The sequence below is a fragment of the Salvelinus sp. IW2-2015 genome, linkage group LG24, assembly GCF_002910315.2.
Source record: "Salvelinus sp. IW2-2015 linkage group LG24, ASM291031v2, whole genome shotgun sequence".
Taxonomy (NCBI): Eukaryota; Metazoa; Chordata; class Actinopteri; order Salmoniformes; family Salmonidae; genus Salvelinus; species Salvelinus sp. IW2-2015.
In genome coordinates this window covers 9,114,107-9,130,147 of record NC_036864.1, presented here as the reverse complement: position 1 = coordinate 9,130,147, position 16,041 = coordinate 9,114,107, and the positions used below count along the sequence as shown (strand labels likewise).

Below are 16,041 nucleotides of genomic sequence, written 5' to 3'. Positions count from 1 at the left end.
ATGAGGAATACTGTACTCATAAAGGTGACATGATTTTGAAATGTAATATGTTACAATTTATTTTAAAATAATGCATTTTGACACCAAAATATTGGTCATGAAGTACACAATTTGTTATACAAGTAAGCAGAAAGTACTTGTAGTATCCCATTAGTAAAAGTACAATTTAACTTCCTGGTTGGCATCATCAAATTACAAGTCGATATTCTCGGTTGGCATATGACCAAGACCAGAGTCAAACATCACCATGTTGAGTAGCACACCGCGATTGTGTAGTGCCACACACACACACACACACACACACACACAGGGATGAGGCTCTAATGGTGGTTTTTCCATCTAGACTTACCCCCACAGCAGGGTACCACCAGTGTTTCCATCAGGAGTTTGACACTAGAGACTTGTGGCGAGCAGAATCAACAACATACGTATCATTCAAGACTGTTGCTTTGTGAGAAGGTGTTCAAGTTCAGTTAGCCATTGTTATGTAAATGACAGCTGAAAAGTACCCAGGGCATTGCTTTGGCTCCAAGTCAGAGCAGGTCCACCGAAGCCATGGCCCAGTGAGACATGGGTGCCAGCCCGCATAGAGGGAAACAGAAAAGTCTGAGCCATTTGGGTAAAACATTGGAGTAAATCCTCAGTGGAAATGTGCCATGAGAGAGAGAGAGAGATTGAATAATTGGTCCTAGACTATTTGTGAGAGGATATTTCATTTGCAGTGTTTGTGGTCAAACCTATTCACTTCTGAAAAGGAGCAACATTCTGGAATATAGAACAACTACCCAAGGAGATCAGGTAAGTGATTATGACACAATACTTTTGTAGAAGTAGAATGATTTTTTAAATGTTTTCATTTGTGACATGTCGATTTGTAAAAAAAAATTGCAACTGTGTGGTCATCCAACAGCAAAACTAAATGGAAAAACATCATGGTCAAATTGTGCACAAAGTTCTTCAGACATAATCAGAAAATAACACACACACACTTACACACACACAGCAGGGCTTGGCACAAAACAAACCCATTTGATCTTATCAAAACATAGCRTTTGGYAAGTAACTTCTATGACAGACTGAAAAGTGCTTCTTTACTGGCTCAAGGCTTATCATGAAAACAATCAAGACAAGAGCATCAAGTTCACTGTGATGATACTTGTATGTGTACAACCATAGTCTCCCATCACATTCACTGTTGCTAGAGTGGGGGACTGGGAGGGACGCGTTAAAATAACTACTCTGTGCTGGAACGACAGGCGTCAAATAACGTCAGTGCATTCAGCTCCCATACTTTCAGGTAAAATCAGTTACACCGCCACATGGTCAACATAGTGACACTAATAGATTGCACACCCACCCACCCACATCTCCACACACACACAAACCTCCACCCCCCCCCCCACACACACACACACCACACAACACACACACACAACACACACCACACACACCACACACACACACACCACACACACACACACACACACACACACACACACACACACACACACACACACACACACACAGCCACCCTTGGCAGAATTTTCGGTTGGGCTCTGTAGATTCTATAGCTCCCTTGTGCTTCCTCCACCGGCAACACTCAGACACACATACCCCTTACCCCTCTGTTCCCCAACTCCCCCCGGCCCCCACCCTCATGTAAGCCTTAAACACAAACACACACAGGGATGGGGCTCTAAGAAAGAGAGAGAGAGAGAGAAGGAGAGTATGACATTGAAGAATTAGTCCTAGACTGTTTGTAAGAGGATGTGTAATGTTTGTGGTCAATTCGTGGGATGTACTTTTGCTATTCACTTCTGAAAAGGAGCAACATTCTGGAATATAGAACAACTACCCAAGGAGATCCAGTAAGTGATTATGACACAATACTTTTGTAGAAGTAKAAWWWWWWWWWWTTATGTTGTAATTTGTGACTCATGGATTTGTAAATATTTATGCAACTGTGTGGTCATCCAACAGCAAAACAAAATGGACAAACATCATGGTCAAATTGTGAACACAGTTCTTCAGACATAATCAGAAAATAATGAAAGTAATATCCTAAAATAGAACACTGAATTAAAATGATTAGAGGTTATCAAAGAAGGATATCTAAGTTGGTCTGTAGTGCACCTTTTGAAAGCCCTGTGGTGGTGGCCTTTATATAACAATTACAATAATATATGCCATTTAGCTGATCCTTTTATTCAAAGTGATTACAATGGTTTTGATTGGGTGACAAGCCCCCAACTCTGGCTCTGATCCACTGACTCGTAAATATACAGTTAATGAAAGAGAGAGTTTGTTCTGTGTTGAACACAAACTCATCTTTCACTCAAGCCTCTGGTGTCATATTAGGTGTAGAATATCAGACCCACCGCCACCCGGCCATCCAGTGTTTTCCTGTGTCATAAAAGTGTATCTTATTCACTCGCAGACTAACATGTGCTTTAAAAAATACATTTCCTAACTGTGGTTAGCTTTCCCCAGATTTGACCCTAGTTAGGCTAGGCTAGGCTAGGCTAGGCTGTGTTTTGGATGTATTCTTAGCCTGGCACCGCTATGTCGTTGGTAACCCTGTTCCTTAGTGACAGCTTTGGGGTGAGATCAAGCTAAGGATGCTCTTGGCTATGGTGCGATGCTGAAACCCAACAAGCAGTACTATCAATCAATCAATCAATTTTATTTTATATAGCCCTTCGTACATCAGCTAATATCTCGAAATGCTGTACAGACACCCAGCCTAAAACCCCAAACAGCTAGTAATGCAGGTGTAGAAGCACTGGGTCAAAGACACAGAGAGAGATCTTATGACCCAAACATTGCCCAACTGTCCCATTGTAACACTCTGGAGCAATCAATGACACCATGTATGAGGGAGTATTCCTCTCAAAGAACCTGAATAACATCACAAGGTGTGAATTATTTTTTATTTTTTTAAATCTACTATAGAAATCATGGATACTATAGCCTAACATGACTGTGCCTAAATTATAGTCTGTTTGTGTTTTTGACCTTTGACCTTAGAGTGATAAGGTGATAAGCTCAGACATCATGTAATGAATTATATTCTATTGACTGTTTTGGAAAGATACAAATCAAATTGCCTCTTAGATAAAAACATGGAGGAAGCTCCCCAGCTAAATCTGACACCTGTTTTTTCTGCAGTCACTATATTGGGTCCCTACTTTTTTTAAATTGTCACAAAATCATTGTGTCATTATAATTCACACTTGATAAGATAAAGCAAAGGTTTCACTGGCTGGCTATGTGTGCCATTCCCCAAAAGATATGGTGACAAGCAGAGAGAAATAAAAGTGAGAACAGCATATACATTCAAACAGGCTTTCTCAATACCCTGGAAGTGCCAGGTTTGATTGAATAGGACTCTAAGATCACTCACATAACAGAGGACAAAAATCGGATAAAACTGCAGTTCCTCACAATAAAATGACAGCTCTTAATAAAGATATCCCATTGTATATCTCTCTGTCACGCAAATCTCCAGAAACTCTTTCTAACTCAAGATGTTTACACTTAATAAGGGAAGGCACTGGTGCTCACTGGTCGCCATCATGTCTGTCTCCTCAGCAGTCGGAGCGGTATGGATGCCCTCCCTCCAGAGAACCTATACCCATACACCGTGTCCAGACCCATCTACTCCAACCCCACGTTTGAGGAGGACAACAAGAGGCAGGCCCGGGAGGAGAGGACCCTGAGGGACAGACTCAGCCGCACCTGTGGGTCAGTTTGGACAAGGTTTTAATAGTCTTACTGAAAGGAAAACAGGCAACATTTTGTATGTTTGGTCTGTGAGAAGTGAATATGTCTGTCTGTATCTATGCTGACTGTAATAATGTTTGACATTAAATATGTGTTTTTTCCAATGCAGCTGCTCAGGTAGGCAGGCCCTGAAGGTTGTGAAAGGAGTCTTTCCTGTCATTGACTGGCTCTCCAGATACCCAATAARAGAGTGGCTTCCCAGTGATGTCATCTCTGGTGTTAGCACTGGTCTGGTGTGCAGCTTACAAGGTGTGCGTCCCAGTTTTCTCTAAACCAACTGTAGTCGATGTGTAGATTCCACAAAAAGCTACATTTTGATTATCCAGTGTGACCAAATGGCGTTCTTTCCTCACTATTGTAATCACCCATGGCAAGCTGCTTTGAACCATTTCATGCTTAGACAGTTTTGTTTAGCGCTCTTTGAAATAACAGGTTGTTGAAACTGAAAGTCATCAATCTTGACAGAGTGAACATGTCAGGCTGCAGTTGCCCCTCGTCAATTCTCATACAGACGTGAGAAGACAAACACTGCTCATTTTCTGTGGTTTATTTCCTTGTGTCTCAGGCTTGGCCTATGCCCTGCTTGTGTCCGTGGCTCCAGTCTATGGACTCTACTCTGCCTTCTTCCCCATCCTCACCTACTTCCTGCTGGGCACCTCCAGACACATCTCTGTAGGTAGGGCCCACCCCTCCACCTGACTGACACCTGGACTGACCATTGACCAATGACTAATGAACTCATCCATCTCCTGTGATTGGACGTTTAATGAATGAGGCAGAGACGTAGTCAAATATGTAACAATGCATTTACAAAGTTGGCATCAATTGCGCATGCACTTATCAGGTGTCTCCCTTGCCTGTTCTCCACCCCTCAGGTCCGTTCCCTGTCACCTGTCTAATGGTGGGCTCCGTCGTGTTGACCCTCGCCCCCGATGACCACTTCCTGCTTCCTGGGAATGGCACCGGTATGAATGGAACAGAGGCTGATGGGATTGTGGTGGACGTGGAGGCTATGGAGGCCCAGAGGATCATGGTGGCGTCCTCCATGACTGTGCTGGTCGGGCTGTTCCAGGTAATTATTGAGTTAAAGATTCAGTGCAAAGAGGAAGACATTGATATCCCACAATGATCTGACATCATCTTGTTCATATTAATATAAGGTCTTGATGAACAACTCTGAGCCCTGATAGCCTTTAACTTGGATCCAGAGTTTTTGCTGGTCAAGTCATATGGTCTACTGTATCTCCATGGTGACCAGGTGTTCCTCCCCATACAGGTGGTAATGGGGCTGCTCCAGGTGGGCTTCCTGGTCCGTTACCTGTCAGACCCCCTGGTGGGCGGCTTCACCACAGCCGCTGCCTTCCACGTCCTCATCTCCCAGCTGAAGATAGTCCTCTCCGTCCCCACTAACAACCACAGCGGCTGCTTCTCCATCCTCTACGTGAGGGTCTGATACTCTAATACACACTGTAGAAGGACATCTGTCTAGATTCCTTTTGATTGGCTGTTAGTGTCGGAGAATKAATTAAGAAAAAAACAGCCWASAATTTTCTTTACATCAAATAACACATGGTTATTGACAAAATAACAAAGAAAGAGCTTTCGATTTAGTGGTCATTCTATCCAACTAGGTTCATTTGAAGGCCTACTTTGCATTAAACAAAATGCATATCTCAGGGATAGTGTCAGACATAAAGATCACCAAATATGACCAATTSTTCTGTTTAGACGCTCATCGACGTGTTTACCAACATCAGACAGACCAACAGAGCTGACCTGGTGGCCGGGCTGCTCACCATTGTCATCGTCATGGCTGTAAAAGAGGTCAACTCCAAATTCCGGCACAAGATTCCCGTCCCCATCCCCATCGAAGTGATTGTGGTAGGAAGTGGAATGGCTCACAGTCAATATTTTACTGTTGTGAAATGATAACGATCAGTGTTTGAGATTCTATAAAATGCAGAATATCCAAACATGTAATAGGGTCTAYGGAGAATTCTGAGGACATTATGGACTACTATCTATTAATGAGGTGTTTTTAGAACTTCACCACAAAGTTACACCATTTGTTGTGATAAAATAACTATAACCTAAAGATGAAATTACTGTGTATGTACGTATCTACTGTGTCCCATATGTGTGTGTTACATGTGTGATACATGTTTAAGTGTACAGTAAACCATCATGTCTCACCTCTCCTGTGTCCAACTGTCTCTATCTCCACCCCAATCCACCCCCCTCTCTCCCAGACCGTGGTTGCCGCTGGGATCTCCTACGCCATCGAGCTGGAGTCTCGCTACGGTGCCAGCATTGTGCACAGCATCCCCAGGGGGTGAGAGCCCTTCCTGTGGCACTTCCTGTTTCCTGTCCCCAAAGCAGAGGATGTTCTGGAGTTTTTTATTGACAGACTTAGAATCTTATRGTCATCCTCGTTAAGTCATTCAGCAGGCGCTATCCAAACCAGACCAACTTGGCTTGTATTGTTACCGTCAGAGTATTAACAAATGGTTCCAACAATAATATTAACAAATGGCATGGAGAAACATTCCCAACAATACCAAACATAACTGAAAGACTATTTAAACAACAATATGAGTTAAATTCAGTTAAAATTGGCTACTGTACACTTCCTAAATCAAACACAATATCAAAAYTGTAAAATATATTATGTTTTCCAATGTAACTTGTTAGGTGTTTGTCCCACAGGTTTGCTCCAGCTCAGCCTCCCAACACAGAGCTGCTGTGGAACATTCTGGGCTCCAGTTTCTCTACAGCGGTAGTGGGCTATGCAGTAGCTGTCTCTGTGGCCAAGGTCTACGCTGCAAAACACGACTACACCATCGATGGCAATCAGGTGTGTATGCTTGTGTGTGTGTGGTACATTCCAAACTTCCTGCCAATCAAGTTCTTTCCCCAAGCAGAATTTCTCTCACACTGCAAGAGTCGACCTGGGATGTAAGAGTTTAATATGACCTTCCTAATGTCTCTCTGAAGCAATGTGAGCATTGTGGCCAATATCAATTTTTTGGAGTCACTCCACACAAACACACACATAGTCAGGACACYACTAAAACACTGTGTTGGTTTTKATAGTTAAGTATCACTTAAATGCTTCGTTCAATGGGTTTACAGTAACTCAACACTCCCTACCAAAACCGGATTTGTATGTTGCAAATTAGCACCAATGCAAATGTTTTCTAAATCAGGCCCTAGTCTCTATGATATCACTGCAGCACCGGTACAGTATGTTCAAGAACAACATTTGTAGATTGACACTGGTTTCTCAGCTGTAACGTGTGCGATGCTCCATGTATCATTTGCAGTAGATTGACCAGGCTCTCTCCCTGTGTGTCCTAGGAGCTGATAGCGTTCGGGTTCAGTAATGTGTTCTGTGGCTGCTTCTCCGGCTTTGTGGCAAGCACTGCACTGTCCCGCACTGCTGTGCAGGAGAGCACCGGCGGCAAGAGTCAGGTACACTATACAGTACTTATAGGCAAGAAAAACACACACACACACACACACACACACACACACACACACACACACACACAATAACAGGGTGCCGTTACAAACGGTGACTATTTTACACAGGTGGCTGTATAATCTCAGCTGTGATGGTAATGATTTGATCCTGGCTCTCGGGAACCTCTTGAACCCCTGCAGAAGGTGAGGAAGAGATCCAAGCTGTATAAATGGGTCAACTCATCAACCACATCCAATGATAATGCTGAGTGTGAAAGGGATTGCTCTAGACCAGGGGTTCCCAAAACTGTTTTAAAGTCCCGTACCCCTTTCAAACATTCAACCTCCAGCGCGTACCCTCTCTAGCACCAGTCAGCGCACTCCTCAAAATGTTTTTTTGTTCCATCATTGTAACCTGCCACGCACCACACATACATTACATTATTAAACATAAGAATGATATGAGTTTTGTCAACAACCCGGCTCGTGGAAGTGACAAAAGCTCTTATAGGAGCAGGCACAAATAATAATATAATAATATCAATACTTTTGCTTCTATTTAACCATCTTTCATATAAAACCTTATTAATCATCAAAAATTGTGAATAACTCACCACAGTTCATAAGAAGGGTGTGCTTGAAAGGATGCACATAAACTCTGCAATGTTGGTGTATTGGAGAGTCTCAGTCTTAAATCATTTCCACACACAGTCTGTGCCTGTATTAGTTCATGCTAGAGGCCGAGAATCCACTCTCACATAGGGTACATGGTTGCAAGGGGCATCAGTGTCAACAGCGCGATTTGCCGCAAGCAAAAACTCTGAGCGCAGCCCTATCCAGAAAGCCCTATCAAAACATCTCCTGCCGTGTCACTGATGTGTGTGAAACAGTGTTGTTTGATGAAGGCATTGTCTGTATCTTTTTGGGCCTTTTCCCCCAGCATTGTCCCAGGCATAATCCGCGGCAGCAGAAGAAATTAAGTCCTCCCACAATAGTATGGGGCTTGCCAGTCCTAGCCACTCGGTAGCTCACCATATAAGAACTTCTAGACCCTTCTTATTAATGGTATCTGTTGCTTTTATACATGTCTTAATACTCAAAAGTCGTTTTATTTCTCGCTCAAAAAACTTCCGTGGCTTATTTTTCAAATGTCATGTTTCGTTTCTAAATGTCTGCACAAACAGTGAAGTTTCCCGCGACAGAGTAACGGTTTATTATTATTTTATTATTTATTTTTTTAAACCGTTATTTAACTAGGCAAATTAGTTAAGAACAAATTCTTATTTACACTTGACGGCTAGGAACAGTGGGTTAACTGCCTTGTTCGGGGCAGAACAACAGATTTTTACCTTGTCTGCTCGGGGATTCGATCTAGCAACCTTTTGGTTAATGTAATTGGATGTTAATTATTGACTAGGCTACCTGTATTGACGTGTGTTGTTATTTCGCTGAACACTAAATGGTTTAATTTTATTTTGGCAGTGAAACGAGGCTACTCAGACGAGAAAAAAAACTCACCCAAAGTATAGCCCTGTTGGAAAATATAAATGACTGTTTGAAAAAGGTTATTTGACGTAACCCCGACGGCATTGCGCATACCAGTTTGGAATACCTACTGTAGACTAACACACTATCCAGCTCTGATTGGTCACACAGTCAGTGCTGGCAGCCATCGTCATCGCCAACCTGAAGGGAATGTTCATGCAGGTGACAGAGGTGCCCACACTGTGGAGACAGAACAGAGCAGACTGTGTGAGTAACACTGACACTCAGCAACAGTGTAGAGCACCATCCACTTTCAATCCCCTGAAGTAGATGACATGAAAGCATGATCAACTTGGTATACATGGAATAACTATACATGTAATCACTGGCAGTAAAGATGCCGTAGTGTGTTGATGTCACCCAATCCACTGTATTTCACTTCAACGTAACAATTGTACTAGGACTTTCTCTGCTGGATCTCATCGTAAGTTAAAACTGAAACTTGTTATTTTCCAAGTTCATCTGGCTGGCGACCTGCCTGGCTTCTGTGGTGTTGGGACTAGACGTGGGACTGCTGGCTGGCCTGGTGTTTGAGATGGGAACTGTGGTGGTCCGGACACAGTTGTGAGTGACACATAACACCTACAGCACGTAACACACTGCAATGGAACCAATCACATACATTACTAGATGCATTCTGTGAAGGCCTAGATTAGATGTCATATTTTGATGTAGATATTGTTGTGTACACTACAGTATTTACCCTGTATTATAAAACCATTAACCCTAAATCAGAAAATCAAAAGATTTTCCTGGCTCGCGTGTTTGACCACGTGCTCTTCACCGCTGTGTAGATAAGAGTCTAYAAAYRTCAGTCRGCGARACTATGAGTAACACTGAGCAGGCCTCTTCTGTAATCAAAGGCTATTAGGATGGCTTTGAAGTCTTCAGCTCTTGTCATTAGAAATATCACCTTTCCCAAACCCACTGATGTATAACATAAAACAAATAAGCATTACAAATAACTGCTAAGAGATTCTAGGATTCATATGCTTGATATGTCCTAGTTTAAACTGTCATTATTTATATTTTCTGTCTACAAAATAGAAATTATTAGGATGGYACTAAGAAAAATATATTTTATTTATAAAAAATATTTGTTCCTCCTCATCCATAGTCCTGCATGCTCTACACTTGGAAACATACCCGGCACAAACATATACAGGAACATGAAAGACTACAAGAATGTAAGACATCTGATATGTTTGAACTCTAATTAATATATACCADAAATGGAWGCCAGAAATAAATGCAATAATGAGGCCTTCCTCTGTCAGATTGCAGAAGTTCCCGGAATTAAGATTTTTAAGTGCAATGCTCCCATCTACTTTGCCAACATTGACTACTTCAAAGAGCGATTGAGAGCCACGGTGATTGAGCTCATTATATTTCCCCTTGACATTGTATAGATTGTATAGATTGTGGATAGGCCTCATTCTACAAGCAGGCAAGATGAAAGTTTGTTGTGCATTTGACCTTTGACATGCAGGTGGGGTTTGACTCTGTCAGAGTGTTCAAGAAGAGGAATAAGGCCCTCAAGAAGATTCACAAACTCATAAAGAAAGGGAAACTGAGGGCGACAGAGGTACGATACAATCTGATTATTGATAACATTCGTCTGTTCAGCTCAGAATCTTTTGAAACAGGGAAATTCCATCTTTCAGTCTCCTTTCAATCCTTTGCACTCATTTAGTTTTGCTCTGTAAAGTGAGCACAGTACCTGGTAACCAGTTAGGATTTTAAGATAGGTTGTGGAAATACATTTGACTTATTGATTGATTGATTGATTGGTTGAACCTCTGTTCACCCAGACCGGGGAGGTGGTATCCGAGGTCTCCCTGGGTGTCGACAACAAGGGCTTCGAGAGCGAGCAGGACAGTGGGCGGGAGTCCGGGCAGCTGGAGGACGGGGATTGGCCTGTGCCAGAGGTGGAGGTCCGTGTGGATTGGGCCTTGGACCTGCCAGTCAGGGTGTCGGTACCTAAGGTCCAGATCCACAGCCTGGTACTGGACTTCTCAGCCGTGTCCTTCCTAGACGTGGTGGCCGTCAAGTCCCTCAGACTGGTAGGTCGGAATCTACTACTAGTTCCATCCATATGATATTCTACAGAATAGATTTTACAGACCACAGTTCATTCAAAGACAAAAGATCCCTTACTACAGTGTTATAGTGAGTCATCTTTCTGACATAATTTGAGTTAGTGATCTACTGTATGACGAGGCATCATGTCACAGCTTATACACAGTGCCCCAGCTCATGACAATGCACAAATGACACAACTAAAGGAATAATACCCTCTGTATGGTTCAGTGGCGGTCAGTGACGTTTAAGATGAGGGAGGACAAAATGTTTTTTTAGGAGCATGGCCATATTACTATTACAGCATACTGGATGATTGCCATTCATATTCCATGCACCCAGCTCAATGTAATATTGATAAGTTTAGGCTACATGATACTAACATTTCCCCTACCCCCATCATAAGGTTGCTACAACCTAGCCTACGAATGACAGTTTACAATGCAGGTGCACTGGTYGAGAGAGAAATGAGAGTAATCAAGGTGACAGACAATGACACATTCAATACTGCATYGCACACTCTTGCATGCATCTCGCTGATTTAGAGTGTATTCATTAGTCCAATAGTTGCTAATTAGTTCCTTTTGGAYCAATTCAGGTATGTTTATCCCTGTTTTGTTATATTTGCTTCCGTTTAAGAAATGTTTTTCAACAGAATCTTTGGAATGAATAGTAGTCGAATAAAAATGCATGACAATTTTGCCCATTGTATAATTATTTTTYGCATCTATGCGCTCTCCTCCTCTCACCTTTTCCCATCACTTGTGAACTTCAGTGCACAACACATCAGCTATCTGTGACCAGGCAAAAAAAACTTTCCAAGCCAAACCTTCATATCATAACCGCTAACAGTTACACACAGTCTACATCATTGTCACCATATTAGCTAACGTCATAGTCAACATAGCTACTAGAACTAATGTGTAAGTAAACCCGCTACAATCATGAAGTACAGTGTACAGTCAGCAAGCAGTTTAGCAGTTACACCGGTGGGCCCCGGTGGCAATACATTTATAAAACCAAAAGCTTACCTTGACTTGGAGAGTTCCAGTGTTTGATAGATATAGCCAGCTAGCTAACATAGCATCCCTCTCTGTTTGAGCTAAGTGTTTGAGTAGGCTAAACTAGCTAGCTGCATTAACTACCTTAGTGAAAGTGAAAAGAAATACAAGAAAATATTGCTATCACTTTCTCTCTTGCTTCTCCTGAATTTTTAAACAAATGAATTTGTTCAAAACTGTTCAACTATTGTCTTTCTCTCTCTTTGAGTCAACTACTCTTTGAATCAACCACATTTTATGCACTGCAGTGCTAGCTAGCTGTAGCTTATGCTTTCAGTACTAGATTCACTCTCTGATCCTTTGATTTCATGCTGCAAGAGCTCTGATAGGTTGGAGGACGTCCTCCAGAAGTTGTCATAATCATAGCCGTGGGAAGTAGTTTGGAGGTGGGGGTGCTGGACATTTTTATTTATATATWTTTTTTAATTCMGATTTKTCAGGGGGTGCTGCAGCACCCTCAGCACCCCTACTTCCTGTGGCTATGGTCATAATTACTGTGAGCCTTCAATGTTTTGTATTGAAGTCCAGCTGTCTTCTGGCTGTTGATGCTACTGTACAGTCGTGACCAAAAGTTTTGAGAATGACACAAATATTAATTTTCACAAAGTCTGCTGCCTCAGTTTGTATGATGGCAATTTGCATATACTACAGAATGTTATGAAGAGCGATCAGATGAATTGCAATTAATTGCAAAGTCCCTCTTTGCATTGCAAATGAACTGAATCCCCCAAAAACATTTCCACTGCATTTCAGCCCTGCCACAAAAGGACCAGCTGACATCATGTCAGTGATTCTCTCGTTAACACAGGTGTGAGTGTTAACGAGGACAAGACTGGAGATCACTCTGTCATGCTGATTGAGTTCGAATAACAGACTGGAAGCTTCAAAAAGAGGGTGGTGCTTGGAATCCTTGTTCTTCCTCTGTCAACCATGGTTACCTGCAAGGAAACACGTGCCGTCATCATTGCTTTGCACATAAAGGGCTTCACAGGCAAGGATATTKCTGCCAGTAAGATTGCACCTAAATCAACCATTTATCAGATTGTCAAGAACTTCAAGGAGAGCGGTTGAATTATTGTGAAGAAGGCTTCAGGGCACCCAAGAAAGTCCAGCAAGCGCCAGGACCGTCTCCTAAAGTTGATTCAGCTGCGGGATCAGGGCACCACCAGTACAGAGCTTGCTCAGGAATGGCAGCAGATAGATGTGAGTGCATCTGCACGTACAGTGAGGCGAAGACTTTTGGACGATGGCCTGGTGTCAAGAAGGGCAGCAAAGAAGCCACTTCTCTCCAGGAAAAACATCAGGGACAGACTGATATTCTGCAAAAGGTACAGGGATTGGACTGCTGAGGACTGGGGTAAAGTCATTTTCTCTGATGAATCCCCTATCCGATTGTTTGCGGCATCCGGAAAAAAGCTTGTCCGGAGAAGACAAGGTGAGCGCTAGCATCAGTCTTGTGTCATGCCAACAGTAAAGCATCCTGAGACCATTCATGTGTGGGGTTGCTTCTCGGCCAAGGGAGTGGGCTCACTCACAATTTTGCCTAAGAACACAGCCATGAATAAAGAATGGTACCAACACATCCTCCGAGAGCAACTTCTCCCAACTATCCAGGAACAGTTTGGTGACGAACAATGCCTTTTCCAGCATGATGGAGCACCTTGCCATAAGTCAAAAGTGATAACTAAGTGGCTCGGGGAACAAAACATMAATATTTTGGGTCCATGGCCAGGAAACTCCCCAGACCTTAATCCCATTGAGAACTTCTGGTCAATCCTCAAGAGGCGGGTGGACAAACAAAAACCTACAAATTCTGACAAACTCCAAGCATTGATTATGCAAGAATGGGCTGCCAACAGTCAGGATGTGGCCCAGAAGTTAATTGACAGCATGCCAGGGAGGATGCAAGGGTCAACACTGCAAATATTGACTCTTTGCATCAACTTCATGTAATTGTCAATAAAAGCCTTAGACACTTATGAAATGCTTGTAATTATACTTCAGTATTCCATAGTAACATCTGACAAAAATATCTAAAGACACTGAAGCAGCAAACTTTGTGAAAATTAATATTTGTGTCATTCTCAAAACTTTTAGTATAGTTTTATGTAAAAAGGAGAACTTTTTTTAATGTTTCTCTATTTTTATTCTTTTGAAATTCACTGAGGAGGGTGGTTCTCCCCGGTTCAACAACCTCAGAATACTACTTAAAATATCTYTGTCCTCTACAGGTCATTAAAGAGTTCCTACGCATCGGAGTCAATGTCTACATCGCAGGCTGTGACGGTACGGTTTGGGATAAAAAAATACAGTATATGTCACTATTTAAAGTCTTGAGCATAGTAAACAGTGTTATTGGGACAGTGCTATCACTTTCTTACAAAGAATTCTGCTGTGAAATGTTTGTTCAATGCTGCCAAGCGGATTAGAATGAACTAAAAGCAGATTGTACTATCAAAATGTCCATGTCATATTTTACCTTTATTTAACTAGGCAAGTCAGTTGAGAACAAATTCTTATTTACAATGACAGCCTACTGGGGAACAGTGGGTTAACTGCCTTGTTCAGGGGCAGAATGGCAGATTTTTACCTTGTCAGCTCGGGGTTTCGATCCTGCAACCTTTTGGTTACTGGCCCAATGCTCTAACCACTAGGCTACCTGCCGCCCTAAAATAACAATAATAATAATAACCATAATAATGGTTGTGTTTGGTTGGCCTGCTTGGAGGTTCACATTCTGATAACTGGTGGTGTCTGTGCCAGTCTGTTTCAGCACTGGACAGCTCTGCCTTCTGCATTGGGTTCTTTGCTGTTGTTATTGGTCTCTCTAACTGGCATCTAACACTCCAGATGAAATTGTACGGAAAATGGAAGCCTTGGCCTTCTTCGATGAGGAGGTKACACGAGATCTCCTCTTTCTCTCTGTCCACGATGCCATCCTCTTCATCAAACTGGAGACAGCCAATGGGAGCATGCAGGATGCCATGGTTGAGGGGGTGAGGGACCCGGAAATCAGTGGTTTATTCTCTGATTTGAATTGATGCTCAAACAACTGACTAAAGACTATTAACCTAGCCATCTTGTCTTTGTCTGTGCCCAGCTTTCTCTAATGCAGGATTGCAAGGAGCCACCGCCTTTCACTGAGGAAGAGGACCTGATTGAGACCTATGACAACCAGCATAGAGTGAGAACTATTTTCATCACTCCATTCTCTTTTATTGTCAATCRCATCAGAATGTTTGACAGCCATAATGTTGTCCATTATTCATCCGAGACTCTCTGCTCATCCATAGGCAATCCATGGACTCTCCAACTAACACAGATACGCAGAAGAGCTGACCCTGTATCTGTGTTCTCTGTGAACGGAGGATCAACCAGTATAAATTACTTTCCATAAGGGACCACGGTCAAATCAGGGGACACTGACAATGGATTTTCCCCAGACTACGGCTCAAACTCAGGGGAAGCTGCTCTTAGCCAACTGAGTGTAACTTTGGACTTTGGAGTGGACTAAGAGGGTGATTTGAGGCAGCCGATCATTGATATCTCTCTTTAACAACCGTAAAGTGTCTTAATTATATCAATGAATAATAAACTGATTTGTATTATTGWAAACTCTCTGCTATGTCAAGGCCCTTCTCCTTTACAAGTGTAATAATATAAATAGGGAAAAACAACAACAGGAGTTATGCATGTCCTTTTCCTTGTGCGCATTTCAACAACAGGACCATTGTTTGTGTATGTGTCGAGGGCTTTCAGAAGAACAAATGCATAAACACAGAAGTCCTGCTCATCYKTGCAGTCGCAGTTGATCTGTGTTATAAACACTCAGTTTCCTCCCTCCCGAGATGGGCACTCCTGTGCGGCGGAAGGGACATCAGAGGACCTCGGCTAAACCTGGAAGAGGGAAGAAGAGACACTTCTGTTTTATTTGTGACCTACTTAGTTAAATGGAGTCCAGAAACAAGAGTGGTACTACATCCCAGATCCCTTCACAGACTTCTTCTCCTCAACCCATCCCCTGCACAGGAAGTGATGTCATACAGGAAGAGTTGAAGTGTGTTTAAACAAAGATTGTCTATTATATTGACAAGATATTCAAGTGACTGCT

At 42.5% G+C, this 16,041-nt stretch overlaps 1 protein-coding gene across 1 annotated transcript; it reads left to right on the top strand.

Annotated features, from left to right (window-relative positions):
- Positions 1 to 1,722: 1,722 nt before the first annotated feature.
- Positions 1,723 to 15,609, top strand: LOC111951517 (pendrin-like). Its single transcript, XM_023969650.2, is given in 22 exon segments — positions 1,723 to 1,868; positions 3,592 to 3,744; positions 3,893 to 4,032; positions 4,349 to 4,459; positions 4,659 to 4,855; positions 5,060 to 5,224; positions 5,512 to 5,664; positions 6,033 to 6,115; positions 6,490 to 6,637; positions 7,141 to 7,256; positions 7,376 to 7,429; positions 7,431 to 7,449; positions 8,902 to 8,997; positions 9,248 to 9,354; positions 9,908 to 9,977; positions 10,068 to 10,160; positions 10,280 to 10,375; positions 10,602 to 10,853; positions 14,162 to 14,216; positions 14,781 to 14,926; positions 15,031 to 15,114; positions 15,224 to 15,609. Coding segments are annotated over 21 exon segments (2,349 nt in total). The 5' UTR covers positions 1,723 to 1,868; positions 3,592 to 3,604; the 3' UTR covers positions 15,248 to 15,609.
- Positions 15,610 to 16,041: the final 432 nt, after the last annotated feature.